At 40.0% G+C, this 17,244-nt stretch overlaps 2 protein-coding genes across 3 annotated transcripts; both read left to right on the plus strand.

The window, feature by feature from the left end:
* The first annotated feature begins 4,741 nt into the window (after positions 1-4,741).
* arl13a (ADP-ribosylation factor-like 13A) lies at positions 4,742-9,708 on the plus strand. Of its 2 annotated transcripts, none has more exons than XM_063494800.1 (10): positions 4,742-4,859; positions 6,587-6,703; positions 6,879-6,949; positions 7,036-7,288; positions 7,422-7,527; positions 7,655-7,860; positions 7,937-8,045; positions 8,649-8,922; positions 9,010-9,126; positions 9,240-9,708. In XM_063494800.1, the coding sequence occupies exons 1-10, from the start codon at positions 4,840-4,842 to the stop codon at positions 9,293-9,295; spliced, it is 1,329 nt and encodes a 442-aa protein (XP_063350870.1). In that variant the 5' UTR covers positions 4,742-4,839; the 3' UTR covers positions 9,296-9,708. The 2 variants fall into 2 exon arrangements, with proteins under 2 accessions (XP_063350870.1, XP_063350879.1); XM_063494809.1 differs by having other exon boundaries at positions 9,415-9,708.
* A 3,693-nt stretch (positions 9,709-13,401) lies between these two features.
* On the plus strand, positions 13,402-15,955 carry tmem35 (transmembrane protein 35). Its single transcript, XM_063486015.1, has 2 exons — positions 13,402-13,678; positions 14,618-15,955. Exons 1-2 carry the CDS (start codon positions 13,559-13,561, stop codon positions 14,981-14,983), a joined length of 486 nt encoding a protein of 161 aa, XP_063342085.1. The 5' UTR covers positions 13,402-13,558; the 3' UTR covers positions 14,984-15,955.
* Positions 15,956-17,244: the final 1,289 nt, after the last annotated feature.

Here is a 17,244-nt window from a genome sequence, read left to right on the forward strand (position 1 = left end):
GGGTGGCAGCTTTCAAAATAAGTAAGACGAGCTCATTGAAGGTCGGGTTATAGGTAAATTCCCCCAAATATGGGCAATACGGGTACAAGGAAGACTATTCAACATGCTGAGTATGTGCACAAATGAGTACACAAGGTGGAAGGAAAGGAAATGAGAAGGGGTGACATATACTCATATTAAAAAATATAGGCTACACACACGCACACACACACAATATGAGAATATTATAAACATTATTTGTAATTGTTAAAGTGCAGTGTTTACTCTGTCAATGAAATACAGTATGGTTCACGATTAATCAAACGAGTATGTACCTAATTAGTAGATATCAGAGATGAGAAACTTTTAATGATAGTCAGGCTTTGTTTAAAATATAGCAAAACAAAGCAGGTAGAAGTTTTAAAAATTGTTTAAGGTTTAATTTCAGTGGGCCGACATGTGGCTGGCTGCATAGGAAAACTCCCACTGGCACTAGAGCTACTACAACTGAAGGAGGAGTGCATCAGTGGTCATCTTCAGTAAGTACTAATAATCTGTTAGAAAATGTTATACAAACCCTAACAATCGTTGTGTTTTATTCTCAGACTAACCTCTCCTCTCTCACACACAGAGGTGAAACAGTGAGAAACAGCACTACACTTTTATTGCATAGAGTATCCAAATGGAAAAGCACTGTGAGGGCGAGGGCACGGAGATCATTTTCACTTCCATTTTTAGTTGCCACATGCAGGCCGGGGTTGGTTCTATTGTAGTAACCTTCAGGCCTGAGAGTGGAGCAGGCACACGAACAGCTGCAGGGAACTCCTAAAACTGCACTCAGTCTCACAGAGATGTTTCCTTCCTATGTAACTGTTAGTTAGAAGGGCACTCATTAGTCAATGCGCTCTGCAGTACAAGTGGGAACCATTTGGTTGTTTGCTCATCTATTCACGCAAACAAGGGTTATCACTGTTCAAGGAGCATGAGAAAGCCACAAGCTGGAGTGACTTGCCTGACACCTCCACTCAACCGCACATTTAGGTTTCAGTGTGGGGGTTCATTTTAGTAAGTATCTGACCCTTTTTCTGATCAACTAGATTAAAAGGCTGGTGGACCAAAAGCTTTTAAATAAACCCCCACCCTCCTTTTTTTTATTTTGCTAAACTAGAAAAGAAAAGAAGCTCAGTTTACACCATTGTGGATATAACATTGGCCCATAATTTCCTCTTCTCTACAAAAAACAAAAAAACAAAAAACAGAGGAAGTTCTTCCAGTTTTTCAACACAGCTCACCCAAACGTGACCCCTTCTCGTCTAATCAGCTGCCCTGTAACTAATCATGCCTGGCATTGCGAAAGGGACCTAACATTAAGCAGGTTCTTGTACTATTAATGCATATGCCCAGTGATGGAGGGGTTTGTGGTTTCAGATTTCAGGTTGAAAGCAGAAGATAGAAAGCTCCAAGAATGACATGTGTTGGTGTGCCGTGTTATTGGTCAGTCAGGTCAGGAAAAGGGTGCGCTGGTTGTCTGTTTACAGTTTTTTAACAGTCACCCTGGGTCTGTCCAAATGTGTACATAAGAAAGAGCAATGCAATCCCAAGCATACATTCATTAATACACCGATTACTTTCCAAAATATCTAACAGTTCACTCGACAGTTTTTCAAACCAGAATGTGAAAAGCAGCCTAATGTAAGCTGAGAAGCAGTAGCAATATTGGAAGTTGGGGGTCTTTGAAACATGATAGCAGTGTGGACAACAGGAGGAGATAGGGGTGTGGTGCTGAACTGCTGCTGTTTATCACTGTGTGTGTGTGTGTGTGTCAGCTGACGCAGGGCTGTGGTCAGAGCTTTGGATGAGTTTACTCAGCAGAGGGAGGCAGTGCCTGATTGGAAGTCGGTTTAATGACATAATGAGATAAAGCTCTCACAGAAGCCACTGATCCCAGTCTCTGAAAGAAGCCATTACATATTTATTTGCTCACAAATTAAATCATGGCTGCAGAAACCCCACCTCTTTCACTCACCCTTAACTATGTGTGGGTTTTTCGCTGAGCATCGGGCTTTAGGGGAATCTGTAAGGTGACTTGTTTTGAGATTAATTTATAGTATTGAAGGGTTTTACCTGCACTGAGGAATTTTTCATAACTAAATCCGCCAAAGAGTTTTATCTACTATAGACAAAGAACAATCAGCAGAACTGTAATTACATTATTTTAATCAATTTTTTAAATTTGGTTGTCGTTTACTCATTCACACTTTTGTTTACAAATGGTCAGAAACAACAAGAAAATATATCGATTTGATTAAAACAAGACAACACAGACTAACAGCCTTTAATATACTCAGAGTGATTGTGCTTGTGTGAATTCTGAGCCAATGCTGAGCCAGGAAAAACTCTGGATTTAGATTGTATGGTGCACAGCAGTCACAGGCAACAATAATAGATCCGGTGTCTATGTCGCCATCTAGCGGATGATGTTACACACAAACTGTATCGGGCGGCTTAATTAGGGTATTATTAATACCATTATGTAATATATTCAGGTGATGCTTTCCTAATGTTAGAATGAATGGCTGTTACATAAATAAATATGTAAACAAACTTGACTTTGCTTTTTTTAAAAAGAAAAAAAAACATAAATAAAATAACACGTTATTTATTTCCTCCTAATTATTCACACTCAATACATTTTTTATCTTTATCTGTTTTTTGTTGTTGTGCTCTTTGAGAAATGGAAAAAATTAAGACAAAAAGATCTCAAAAGTCACAAGTAATATCCCAGCCGAAATGGTAAAAAGTCACCCTAAAAAAAAAAGAAAGAACATTAAAAACAAAATCATATGCACAATATTATGCACACAGATATGCATAAAGGAGCATATATCCGCTAATAATATTTTTTTTATTATCCAGCCTCATCTACAGTTCCCCTTTAATTCCCTAGAATATTTTCCCATGTATTCCTTTTATAAATAGAATCATGGTCACTAGAATTTGGCTTTAAAAAATAGAAAAAAATCCCTCTTTAATGTCAAAGTAAAAAAGAAAGACTTCTACATTAATTTCACTTAAAATAACATTTATCATGTAAAATAACTGGCTGCAGAAATATTCACCCCTTTCAAGTATAGCCACATTTTTCCACAATAGAAGCATGAACCTCACACGTGTGAACGCCAGTTTTGCTCTATTTTTCTTTGGGAGACTGCTCAAGCTTTCTGAGGGTGCACGGGGATCAGGTGTGAACAACTCTTTTTGATTTGGCCACTTAAAACATTCCTCTTGTTGTTTTAAACCATTTCTGTATAGCTGTGTAGCTTTTGCTGAATAAAAGCTAATAAATCTTAGTTCCCTTGGAGACTCAATCAGACGGTCCTCCAGGATTTCCCTCTACTTTTACAAGCCTTTGAATGCCTGCTGCCACCGCCATGTTTCACAGTGGAGATGGTGTGCATGGTTTGATGTCCACCAAAACATAGCATCTAGTCTGAAGGCTAAACAACCTTCTTCCAGTCAACAGCGGAGTCTCCCACATGCCCTTGGATGAATGCGAGATTTGGGTCTTTCTTTGCAACGAAGAGATGTTTCTACCTTTTTTTAAGCACTAGCAAATAATTTTCTAGGCACTTTTGACTGGTCATAGGTGTCTTGTCTTGGTGGCCTCCCTCACCACTCTTCTTCTTGCACAGTCACTCAGTTTTAAGGAGGATGACCTGCTCTAGGCTGACTTACACATGTGCCGCTTTACATTTCCATTACCTGAGCTCCAGGGAATGTTCAGTGACTTAGATTTTTTTTGTACCCATTCCCTGAATTATACTTTTCAATAACTTTTTCTTTGAGTTGCTTTAGGTGTTCTTTTATGTTCATGGTGTAACTGTAGCCAGAAATATTGATTAACCAGTGACTGGACCTTCCAGACATGGGTGCCTTTGTACTAAAATCACTTGAGACACATTCACTGCAGTTAGGTGATATCCGTTTCACAAATTGTGCAGTTGCTACAACCATCTGGCTGGACCGCTTTTGAATTAGATCAGTCACTTTAAAAGAGGGGAAATATTTATGCAGTAACTTATTTTACATTATATATTTTTATTTAATTGTATAAATCTGTTTTCACTTTCACATTAAAGAGAAATTTTTTCATGTAAGTTCTTGTCAGAAAAGCTAAAAGATATCAAAGGAGAGCCAAAAAAGGAGAAAACATCCAAATGGCATTTTATGTTTTCCTGATAAACCTTCAGTCCTGGGGTTCCCAAGGATGTTATTTTTACAAGACCCAAGCAATAAAAACATTGCTGCCTATAAAGCACCCTCTCCTAGTGCACTTGCACCCCCAATAGCTGCCTCCCCCACTAGGACACCCCCAGGCATCCTCTGTCCAAGAACTGATGGGTCTGATCTGCTCTCAAGGCACAAGGAGGCACAACACAATATTAGGTGGCTGTAATCTTTCTGTTTTAATTGTAAATTCAGTGTGACACTAAACGGCCCTCATAGTGTCATTATCTCACTGAGAGACTGAGATTGTGCAGCCTAAATCTGTCTCTGCTACCACTTTCTGTCTTGACCAGGAAAAGGAGATCACAGCACGCCACAGATCACACCACTCGACAAATTTAGTTTTCCGGGGATGGATATAAGCGCCTTCATTTGGTCGAGTTCCAGAAGGACCACGCCATCCAATGGGATTAGAAGTTGGGCCAGAGAGCTCTGGGATTGGTTGAAAAGCCAATACAACATTTTCCAGATTGCACCTCCCACATGGGGTGACCAAAGGCTTAGTGTGAGCCTGATTAGTTCTGTAGCCGATGGGTACAAGATGTTAGTGAAGACGAGCACCCAAACAAATGCATGGACATAGAAATACTTCTGTGAGTATTCATTGAGCAGAAGGCTAAGTCTTTCAAATTTGCAACTTTTATATGTAGTGGTATGAGGTAATAGCTCCTGCTGAATTTAAAATGCTTTTCTGTGAGTTATAGAGTCACTGCATTTTACCAGGCATGTGACACTGTTGGTGTTTGTATGAAAATTGATTTTTTCAGGGCAGTTTTTCTCATGTAGAAAAAAATAACAGTCAAAACTGCTGCTTTGTTTTAGTGGGGAATCCAAATTGATTAACCGTTCTTTTATGGTAGATTTAAAGTTTTCATAAAAAGTTTTTTTTTTAATCTTTTGTTCTGATTATTTGGGATTTTTATCAAATGACATAAAACTGTTTCTTATTTTCCATTGTTAGTAGTCCAGTTTCTCCTTTATTTATGCCTCTTAAAATGATAAAACTTAACTGATGTTTTGTATTTTATAAACAATTTAATGTTATGTTTTGTGCGCTACATGGGTGTGATGCTTAAAATGTACTGAAGTCATTGAAATTAATACATGCAACATGCACATTTAGTACCCTGGATAGGTGATTCCCTTGTGTTTCAAAACTACTCATGACTAACTAACCTGGTTTAAATGTCTAAAACAATGAGATATGAAAACCAGTCCTCCTTACACCATAGCAGAAACAGGGGCGGCCTCTTCTACAGCCAGTACAAATATGGGGCAGCTTGTTAACAACACTGTAAAAGCAGGCCATTCTAAACTGGCTTTAGCAGATTACAGGACCTGAACAGATGCAGTTGACAAAGGAAGATCTGCCTGTGTGTGTGTGTTTTTAGCACATGCCCTACCTCAGATGAACCTGCTGTGTGTTTATTGGGAAGTTTCAGGATGACTGCTCATGCATCCAATGACATGTTAGAGAGCTTCTATGAGGCAAACACACATTCAGTGGCATAAAGACAATATCAAGAGAAGTTACTGAGAAACATCATGCAATACTTGCTTCAAATGGCCTATTTCAGGGGTACTTGGAGAGGCTTGAGCCCATATGTTAGATATGTTAGCAATTAAGAAAGTATTTGTGAAGAGTGTGGCTGTTGAGAAATCCTTGATGTAGTTCTGATAGATCATCGGTTCCAGAAGGAAAAGAAAAAAAAAAAGCTCTCAAAATTAGATTAGCTATTATGGTGGACTTTCTACAGAACTGGTGTTAGTGGTGGGGTTCTCAGAACTGCGATGCCTAGGAGGCTAAATGAGAGGGCGACATGGATAAGTTGCATCATAATGGACATTTTAGTTGGAGTAGAGAGCATGGTGTTTCATGTTTTCAATTATGATTTGGTTTACGGTTGTTTACCCATTAATGAGGGGGCTGTTATATGTCTTGACATCAAATTTAGGAAATTTTATCTGCTTCAGTGAACAGAAGAGTTTATGTTAAAGACAAATCTGCCTGCAGTCTTGCTTTTTGCAACTATCATGCATAGACATGAACTGTTTAAAGTAGTGCATTCTTTCCTTCTCATGAAGGGCCATATAAAATTCCAATGAGGGCTTCTACTGGCCCGGAAGCCGCACCCTGGATAACCCTGGGCAGTGAATGCACTGTTGCGAGTGACCATCTGTAAACGTCTCCTAAGTCCACAGGAGACAGACACAAAGCATCTTTGCGATGGATCTGGCCTCGTTCCCAAGTGACTCAACCTTCCAGCCTTATCTGCGTATGTGTGTGTGAGTCACACTGAGATTTACCATCTGTCTGCAGGTACCAGTTCCAGAGAAGATGGTGGCCACTGTGCACACCTTGCTCACCTCAAGTAAACATGTTCAACCTGATGAGCAACTGCTGCAACTGGGTCTCCAAAATACAGGAGCCAATCAGGTACAGATATTACACTTTCGCAATCTTCCTGCCGAACTTACTAAAAATAAAACACTTCCTCTCTCAGTCACTCGAGGAGATTATTTTTAGACATTCTTGTAGCATCAGCTCATTGATTGTTCCTAAAATCCACAGAAGTCACCTTAAGCTAGTATGAATATGTATTCGTCTGCAGGAAAGTGACCATTCTTGTGGTTGGTCTTGACAAAGCGGGAAAAACATCCTCCATCAGAGGCATGCTAAGAGGTATGCATGTGACTTTACCAAGGGTTCAGCCTCAAGTATTTATTTCAGAAATACAACAAGTAACCACCTGTGTTTTCCCCCTTCAGTCGCCAATGTTGTCGAATCAGGACCCACACATGGCTGCATTAGACATGAGCTGAGGGTGGAGAATTACCTGGTCACACTCTTGGATGTTGGAGGATCAGCAGAGACCCGTGGCACCTGGAGGGAGCTCTATGGAGAGGCTCATGGCATCATCTTTGTTGTGGACTCTGGTGACAGGCAGAGGATAAAAGAAGTCAGGGAGGTTCTTTCGGACCTGTTGAAGCAGCCGAGGGTAGCAGGAAAACCTCTACTAGTGTAATTACACTCTGTTTTATATGTCTGAATTTTACATCAGATCTCAAATCATGTGCAAACAATGCCCCCTGGTGGCTCACATGTAAAAATACAGAACAAAATATTAATTGTGACACTTCTCTTTTGCTTTCAGATTGGCCAACAAACAGGATAAAATGAATGCTTTGCTGGGTAGTGAATTGATTGAGATTTTGTCTTTAGAGAAGTTGGTCAACCAGAGCCGCTCTCTGTGCCATATTGTAAGTAATATTTCGAAATGATCTAATCAGACTTAAATCTTATTTAATAAAATATAGACAGCGCTGCATTAAAGGGGGACACCTTAGATGTACAAAGAAACTGAGCTTTCTTTCTGTTTCCACTCAGGAGCCTTGTTCAGCCTTAATGGACCTGCGGCGCTGGTCAGACAGAAAGACTCTGCGAGGTCTTCGCTGGTTGCTGCGAGCTGTTTGTCTGGATTATCCAGAGCTGTGTGCTCGTGTAGCTCAGGACAGCAAAAGGCCTCTGGAGCCAAGAGAGAGGGAGAGGAATGGAAAAGCAGAGAAAGTGCAAAGAAAAACCAAGGTCGAACGGTAAGAAAGGCCTTCAGAGCTCAAATATTGCAGATAAAGGCATTAATGTTTTAACATGAATTTGTTATTACCTCAGAATAAGATCCAGCAAGTCAGATCTGCGCAAGGTTCATCGGCCCAAAGACAAGGAGAAAAAACCCAAGAGCGAAGGAAAGCTGCAACCCATTCGGAATATGCTGCAAAAGGTCAGAAACATATCTTGCATTCTTTATAAAACCTTATAAAATATAATGTGATCAGCATCTAGGTCATAAATTCTTCATAGAATAGTGATTGTACCATCGCAAATAATGATGGTGATTCTCAAAGAATTTCTAATGCTTTGCCAAGATCATAAGAAACACACTTAAATCTACTAGAAACCATTAAATGAAAAATAAATAGTAAAACTTGTGTAAGCAAAAACTCCTAAATCCTAAAATCCTAAATTTGTTTCTGTGGCATATCTGTTGTATTGGGTTGTATTAAAGCGCACATAATTCGTACTGTAGATGCTGTCTGTCTTCATGTGTTTGTTCTACTATGATTTTATCTGTTACATTAAATGTTCTGTTTTAAATTCATTTCAATAGGGCTACGATTAATGATTAATCTGCCAATTCTATTGATGATGAGTCTAAATGTCGGGATGCACGATTCGTTTAATAGTCTGCATTTTCAGAAATACAGAAAAATGCCTACCTCAGCTTTGGAGAACAAATTCTCCCATTCTCTTCTTTTGAATTTTCATTTTGGTGATGTGGCAGGTGTATAAACTGCACTTTGCTTTAAATTAAATCTATTTCCAGGACACATCACTGAAAAAGAAGCTAAAGACAAAGAAGAAGAAGAAGACAGTTAAGGTGAAGGAAGGTGAAAAAGATGAGGGACCGCCGAACGAACACGAAGAGGAAGAGGACGGTGACGCCAATGAAGGAGAGCAAGATAACTCTGGTCACAGAGACAAAGCCAGCAGTGCTCTGATCCCTCCAAAAAAGGGCAAACTTAAACGCAAAACAAAGGTGAAAGAAGAGACGCTGGATGTGCCAGAATCACCCGAGAATGACGAGAAACCACTGAAAGGTTCCCAAAAGCAGTTATTGGATTACACTCAGTTTTAGTGGTTAGCTGTTTAAGAATCTCAAATCTACTTTTTTGTCTTCTGTCTAGTTAAAGGAGAAAAAAAGAAGAAGAAGAGAGTTGTGAAAGTGAAAAGAAAAAACAAGATCAACACAGAGGAGATGCCAGCAGCTTATTCGCAGCCCGTGGACCTTTCTGCAACCTTTGGTGAGCCTCATCCACTTCTTCCATCCACCAATAAAATACAGTAACCACACTTTGGACTCTGACAGCATGAAATCGCAGTTTTAATATTATAAGTTCAACCTGTCTCCTGACAGATCTTTACCGGAAAGCAATACTAGCTCTGAAAGAGCGTCAGGATCAGGGACAGTGAGAGTGAATCGTGCGTGTGTCCTGCCGCCTGAGTGTGAGGATGTGGGTCCACAGCAGACGTACACAACACATTGCATCCCTTATCACACTACTATTTCTGTATCTCTTTCCATATTGTAGACTTTCAACCTGATTCCTGAACCTTTGGAGGGAATTTGCAGACTCCGAAGTGTAGTGAAGGGCAGGTCTGAAGAGCTGTGCTTTGATAAAATAATATCACATTGTAAAAAAAAAAAAGTGTGTTAAATATAAACTTGTGTACACGGCCAATGCATCTGAGAGGATTTTGTTTATATACATTTTTGCAGGTTTGAATGTAAAGAAAACTGGATTTTTAAACTGTTTTTCTGTTTTGTTTTTTTAAATTATTGTTTAAACATTTTCCCATAATAAACAGTGTACTGGGGAACGTTCTGCATATTGTTGAATGGATCACTTGCATGATACACTAGTATATATTATATAATAAACATTTGTTAAAACATTTGCATAATTTCAGGAAACTGGCTCGTGCTGGGCAGCGGCTGCACAATCCTCCTCTGTTTTCTCCCACAGTCCAGAAACATTCACGTGATGTTAACTGGTGTGAAGATAAGGTGGTTAGACGGCTTAAATGTAGTATAAGGTGCTGAATCTGTACTTTTAGGTGTCGTTTGATAATTAGTCATGCATTTTTCCACCTTTCCTCCATCTGGAGAAACTGTTTACCAGATTGCCCGACAGATTTGAGACTTAGCGCTGCAGTTTCTGGATTTGGCAGAATGATTTGTGAGTTTCATCCATATCAGCTGCACTTCAATAGCTTTCAGCAAAACCTATTAAAGGAACAAAAGATGAAGATAATTGTGATTTGTTTGGTGGTCCTGATCATCAGTTATGATGAAGCTTGTGGTTTCTTCATTCCTTACTGATGAATTTAGGACCTTTCCATATTAAACTGGTGAAAGTGCTGTCCTAAAATATGTCACAGGATTATTACTGCAAGGAGAAAAGTATAATAAATCCAATCAAATAGGATGAAATAAGCTGAACAGCTCTCATAGAAATATGGGTGTTCGCTTAAGGAGTGGTTGAATGGTAAATTAAATACATTATAGACTCACATTTTACATTAAACAGATATTTCTTTTGTGTTTTATAAAAACCTGCTCAATTGGTAAGAGAAACTAGTGACTATATAAAAGGGATATTTAGGGAAGCTTTTCTTTTTAGGATCCTAAAATACCACCCGGGGCTCTGATCATCAAATGCCAAAGCCCTGCGACATTAGCAACATATGCTTTATTTTTCATTTAATTGTAACTCAATCTTTAAAATCTACAAAAATCCTATTTCTAAAGCTGTGCAGACAAAAGAAAATTGCCAATTAACGCAGGAGGAAATGGCTGCAAAAGCCACATACTAAGTGAAAGAGCTCTGTGTTAACATTTCATGTCTAATTTCTTTAACATGTGCAAATATGATGTGTGAAAACATTCAATTCAATTCAATTTTATTTATATAGCGCCAAATCACAACAGAAGTCGCCTCAAGGTGCTTTATATTGCACAGTAGATCGCACAATAATACATACAGAGAAAAACCCAACAATCATATGACCCCCTATGAGCAAGCACTTTGGCGACAGTGGGAAGGAAAAACTCCCTTTTAACAGGAAGAAACCTCTGGCAGAACCAGGCTCAGGGAGGGGCGGCCATCTACTGCGACCGGTTGGGGTGAGAGAAGGAAAACAGGATAAAGACATGCTGTGGAAGAGAGACAGAGATTAATAACAGATATGATTCGATGCAGAGAGGTCTATTAACACATAGTGAGTGAGAAAGGTGACTGGAAAGGAAAAACTCAATGCATCATGGGAATCCCCGGCAGCCTACGTCTGTTGCAGCATAACTAAGGGAGGATTCAGGGTCACCTGGTCCAGCCCTAACTATATGCTTTAGCAAAAAGGAAAGTTTTAAGCCTAATCTTGAAAGTAGAGATAGTGTCTACTGCATTATCTCTACTGGCTGCATTAGCAGCCATGTCCTCCACAGGAGGCAGGACTGTCGCACTTCCACAGCTGCTCGCAGTTTGCCGATCGCGTTGAGTGCAGCTTTCACTGACAGCCTGTCAATGGTTCACTCACTGAAAGCTGATGTTAAAACAATCATCAGATTGCAATGATACCACATTTTCATAGTGGAATTTATTTTCCTTTTGTCTAGTGGCGGGGCAGTATCAGAGATGCCAGTGGCATCAACAAACTAGTACATAAGGGTGGATTCATTATTGAATCCAGAGGCATTTCAGTCAGTGAGGGACAGGAGGTCACTCGACAAACTGCTCTCCATCATGGACAAATCTCATCTCATCTCATCTCATTCCATACTACAGAAGGGAGCAGAGCACCTTCTCGCACAGACTAATTCAACTCTGCTGCCATAAAGAACACTTCAGGAAATCAATCCTACTACTCCCTATGAAACTCTACAACTGCTCTCCTTTTTGTCCTTTGTGTGACCAGTGATCCCCATTTTTACTCTCTACACCCATGACTGCAGTCCAGCCCATACCATTAACAACACCATTACCAAATGATAACACAGTTTGTGGACACATCTCAGATAGTGACAAGTCTACCAAAAGAGATAAGATCCTGAAATTGTCAGTTTGGATTTCAGCAAACAACCTGACACTGAACACCAGGAAAACAAAGCAAATCATCTTCGACATCAGGAAGATGTCAGTGCAGACCAGCTCCCCCTCTACATCAGTGGTGACTGTGAGGGCTTATGCTGGTCTGTCCTGGACTGCAAAGACCTCAGCAGTCACCAAAAAGATGTACAATTGTATAAGTCCTTTAAATGTGACCTTCACCAAGGTCAGGAAGAATAGCTGGCACCCAGATATGAGAGAAAATTTGTCAGGATATTCAGGAGCAACCCAGCGACCAGCAAGGCTCAAGCCTGTTATGAAATGGAAATTGCTGGAACACCAGCGTCACTATTGACAGTGAAGCAAGGTTTTCTTCACCATGGGCTGAGAGGGTGCCAACCATGAAAGAAGCCCCTGCTGCATCTTCAAGCTCGACTGAAATTTGGAGCTGCTCACATGGATAAGTCAAATGCCTTCTGGAGAAATGTTTTATAGTCAGACAACACAAAGATTAAACTATCTGGCTACAATGACAAGAGGTATGTTTTTAGGAGTGATGGGGAGGCTTTTAAACCTAACAACACTGTACCAGCTGTCAAGCAAAATGGTGGCAGCACCACGTTCTGGGCCTGTTTTTTCTTCGCCAGTGATACTGGTACATGGCACAAAGTGGATGGAATAATTAAGTGCTACCTCTTAACTTCAACTCAAATCAACATCTAGATGGTTGAAACTCGGACACAGCTGGGTGTTCGAATAGGACAATGAACACGAGCACACATCAAAACTTATTTGGAATGGATAAAGCAGGGCAACTTTAAGCTTCTCAACCTGAACCCTGTTGAACCCTACTGAATCTGTGGACTGCACTTAAAAGCGGGGCCCATGCCAGGAAACCAACCAATTTAAATGAACTTCAAATTCTCCCAAGAGGAGTGGTCAAATATCCAACCAGAACTATGTCAGAGGCTAGTTGATGGCTCCCACAAGCATCTAGTTGAGGTGCAACTTATTAAGGGACATTCAAGCAAATATTAGTGGTGATGCAGATTTACATTTGAGCCACTTCAAATCTGTGCACCCATTTGTTGTTTTTTAAAATCATTAAAGGTGCATGCTGCATAACCATTCACACTCTGGAAAAAGAACATTTCAAAGAAATAATTGAAATTATTGAAATTACCATGTCATTCATGCCCATGATGATGCATGCAAACATCTATCTCAGTATATAGCACAGAAGTGGGTTTTACATGTTACCTCTTTTCGTTATAATCGCAGAGAGGCACAAAACTCATATATAAAGTTGTTGTTAAGCAACTTGAACCCAGAGCTTTTATCTTGGCTGTAAGCTAATGCCAAAATTCAGCACTATGAGTGTTTCACGTAGGATGTGTGTCCCTTCCCTTTAATCTTATTCTTAAACTAAGATGAGAAGTTGGTCTTCTGCCTGCTCCGCATCCAGCAGCAGCAGGAGGGGAGCTGCTGGATGCGGAGCAGACAGGGACCCCGGTCGCCATTTTTATGGTAGCTCCAGAAGCCCATCCCCCTCGCGCATCTTCACCGGGAAACGGTCCGACTTTCATTCAGCTCAGCGGGAAGCGCCCGGCCGCATGCACGGTACTGAAAAATGGCTTCACCAAGGACAATAACCATTGTGGCTCTTTCTTTTGCTCTGGGTTTATTTTTCGTGTTTATGGGGACCATTAAGCTCACCCCGAGACTAAGCAAAGATGCATACGACGAAATGGTGAGTAGCGTTGAGTCTTACCCGTGAAGTGTCCGCATCTTTGTGGGGGTAAAGGCCATTGTTCTGCGGTGGCTACAGACTCAATGTGTAGGGAAGCTGACCTAAATAGTAAAAGGACGGGAAAATGAGTGTTTTAGATGCTGGGTTGCTCTTTTAATAGGCCTGTCTGTTGCTTGTTTTCCCAGTGGAGAGTCCTGTACGGTTATACAAATGTTTAGACCTGCTAATATTGCCTGCAATAATAATTTTAGCACGCATGCTAAGCCACCGTGTTTTAGGATAAGACTCAAATTATTTTAGCAGTCATCCCTGTAACATCATTTAAACAGATAGCATACATAAAATAGTTTAAAACCTGCCTATCCTTAGCTGAATATGGATGAATAATGAATGAATAAAAGCACTTCCTTTTTCTTTCCTCTTAAAACATGCTGTAATTCAGCTTAAAGATACAAACAAGCATGCGGGATAATTAACAGTTTTGGAAGTGAGAGATTGGCTTTTATAACCTAAAATGTCGTGTAGCTCCCAAGGACAGATAGATAGATAGATAGAGAGAGAGAAGCAACTTAGCAGTTGGAGAGCAATGGTGGCGCATTCGAGCAATTTCTGTGAGATGCACCTGCGGGTGCTGATGTTGAACTATCCTGTGGAAGATCAACGATGGCATGCCTGTTGGTTTAATTACTGCATTCCCAAGCTCACTGAATATCATAATTGCATGAGTTTGCATGTTTTCTTGAGCAGTGAGCAATAGGCTGGAGAGTCATTGTGCAGCCACAGTGATGATAAACTGTCATTTAGATGTTGTACCTGCTGACCTGAGTGTGGTGACTCCACCTGGTCCTTACATGGCCTCACTAAAGGACATTCATAGCAGCATGTAGGCCAAAGTTACACACTATAGGTATTCATGAAGATTTCTTTTTTTCTTTCTAGAAAAGGGCATACAAGAGTTATGCCAAAGCATTGCCGGGCCTGAAGAAGATCGGGATCAGCTCAGTCCTGCTACGTAAGATCATTGGCTCTCTGGAGGTGGGCTGTGGGGTGGTTCTCACGCTTGTACCAGGCCGGCCAAAGGACGTAGCCAACTTCTTGTTGCTGCTTGTCATGCTGGCTGTGCTCTTCTTTCACCAGCTAGTAGGAGACCCCCTGAAACGGTACGCCCATGCTCTAGTCTTTGGTATTCTGCTCACCTGCCGATTGCTCATTGCTCGCCAGAGTGATGACCGGCCAGAAAGAGAGGACAGCAGAGAGGAACAGCACATCAACGATCAGGAAAAGAACAAGGTCAAGCAGTCTTAAGGTCTTTCCTCTTGGTCTATGGATTGTAGTCATTCAAATTTTGAAGGAAACATTCACTCCTAGTAATAATACTACACAACAACACACACATCCTCTGTCCCATCCAGCTGCTGACTGATGACTCTCACCTACTCCTCTACACTCTTACTGTGAAACTGAGAACTCCTGACCCATCCGTCCTCTACATAACCGTGGACAATCGTACCTTTGGAAACTGATGAGCTCAGCTCATTGTCACGTTTATCCATCCCTGTTTCCCTATTTATTTCAGTCCTACACTGTGTTCAATGTTTTACTCTACTAAGAATCGCTGTTGTGTTTTAGGTTGATTTGAGAATGCTGTTTTTCATTGAAGAATCTTTGTCGTTTTTTTCTTTCTAATTTGTTTTTATATTGTAGGTAGGAGAGGTTAATGATGAATTTCAAGCATGTTTAATTTGGTCAAATTTACAGAATTTAAACTGAAAATGGCACTGATGAGGGGAATTTTGGACTTACTGTACTTTTTTAATTAGTCTTACATATCCAGGTCTGATGTTGATGCAGTGTTACCCAATAACTCCTTCAGTTAAAAAAACAACCTATAAATCCTTTTTCATTTTTCATCTCAGTAGACTTTTGCAGAAGTACGCATGAAATCTTCTCAAAGTAAAATAAGCTGAATATCATCCTTTCAGTTCTGTTATTACACTGAAGTTATTTAGCTGGGAATGACGGTGTTTGCTGCCTCAGACGTCGGCAGCCGGCTTCTACTGCAGAACATAACCAAATCAGAAGGGTATTTTCTCATTGAAACTCAATTTTACCATTTGTAATTCACAGTTGGAAGTCTTAAATTCTAATCACGGGTTTGTTTCTTCTTCTCTAAAGATATGAAAATAATTCCTACTGCGGTTGAAAATACTGTCAATTTTGAGACTCACAATATTTCTGTAAATGGTATACTTAAAATAAAGAATTGGAGCTCAGCCTGACTAGTGCATTTCATTCCATTAACGTTAACTAAAAATACCTTAAATATGAATCACGAGCTGCTGCCCCCCCCCTTGCCTTGTTATATAACTTCAGCCAGTCCCTGTCAAAGTAATTCCTTCGTATTAGCACATATCCTACATCCTACCTAGAAAAGTACTATTTGCAACAGCTCTGCAAGAGAATTCTTGGTCATTTTATTCTGTCCATTGCACATAGATTGGTTTATAAAATACTGCTTAACTCAGGCTGGCATTAAGTTATTATTGTCAGAAGGGACTGACTTTCGCACCGTGTTTTGTTTATGTGAATTTTCTCATAAGATGACTCCTGATGGCCTAAACTCAAAGCTGTGCCTGAAAAAAAAACCCCTCATATGAGCAACAATCAAACAGGCTCACTGTACAGACTGGCTCTGATGGTTGTTTGTCTTAAGCCACTTTTCCTCCTGCTGAGCATGAAAGCTGGACGGGATATTTGTTACAGTTTGGATGAAAGTTATAAGAAGAAGACAAGCTTTAAAAATCATGCATTATGCATTCCCCAAAGGGCAAATTATGACTGATGTTTGAAGAACAGCTTTGTCCACATGAAAAGGGAAATTTGTTTGTGAGTTGTAGCTGAGATTTCTGGCATACTGAAGAAAATATTAGGTAAATGAAATATAATATGATCTCTGGAAAACTAATTCAATCCCTGCAAAATGGCATAGGCATCTTAGATCCTTTGCCCTGTGTGTTCTTAGACATGGACATGTCTTTTACAGGCATATTTACTAACATAGATACATATAACTATGAAAAAAAATATTCAGGATAGACATAGCATTTTGGGGTTTGCTGCTGAATTACAGGAGGGCATTATTTTTGCTTGCAAAGGATGTTTTTCTGAAGGGGATAAATAAGGAGGCACTAAAGCATCACACTTTCACAAGCTGTTATTGTGGTTGCCATGTTGATATTTTGGGATGAGCTAGGATCTTTGTTCCAAAAGCTCATACAAAGTCCCACTTGATGTGTGTCGACTGTGCTTTTGATTTAAATTGTAAATGACAGATTTAAAAAAAAAAAAAAATCCACCTGACAAGGCTGATTTCTGCAAGGCTTGATCTGAAGATTTTCTGTGCCAGTTTTGGAAAAGACTGGAAAAAGGGCGAGTTATCAAAAATATTCTAACCAATCCATAAAGTCCAATATGGCTGTTACATTAATTAGTTAAGCATCAATATTCCATGGAAATTATGCCACAGAATATATGTGAGATGATCTATATTGTAATGGTTTACAGAT

Source organism: Pelmatolapia mariae, linkage group LG2, assembly GCF_036321145.2.
Source record: "Pelmatolapia mariae isolate MD_Pm_ZW linkage group LG2, Pm_UMD_F_2, whole genome shotgun sequence".
In the NCBI taxonomy this organism is placed as follows: domain Eukaryota; kingdom Metazoa; phylum Chordata; class Actinopteri; order Cichliformes; family Cichlidae; genus Pelmatolapia; species Pelmatolapia mariae.

Bases quoted from the DNA above. Each gene is read 5' to 3' on its own strand.
- arl13a (XM_063494800.1), top strand. From the start codon at position 4,840: ATGGACATAGAAATACTTCT. The intron at 4,860-6,586 runs GTGAGTATTCAT...ATCTGTCTGCAG, and splicing joins ATGGACATAGAAATACTTCT to GTACCAGTTCCAGAGAAGAT. The intron at 7,289-7,421 runs GTAATTACACTC...TTTTGCTTTCAG, and splicing joins GCAGGAAAACCTCTACTAGT to ATTGGCCAACAAACAGGATA.
- tmem35 (XM_063486015.1), top strand. From the start codon at position 13,559: ATGGCTTCACCAAGGACAATAACCATTGTGGCTCTTTCTTTTGCTCTG. The intron at 13,679-14,617 runs GTGAGTAGCGTT...TTTTCTTTCTAG, and splicing joins AAGATGCATACGACGAAATG to AAAAGGGCATACAAGAGTTA.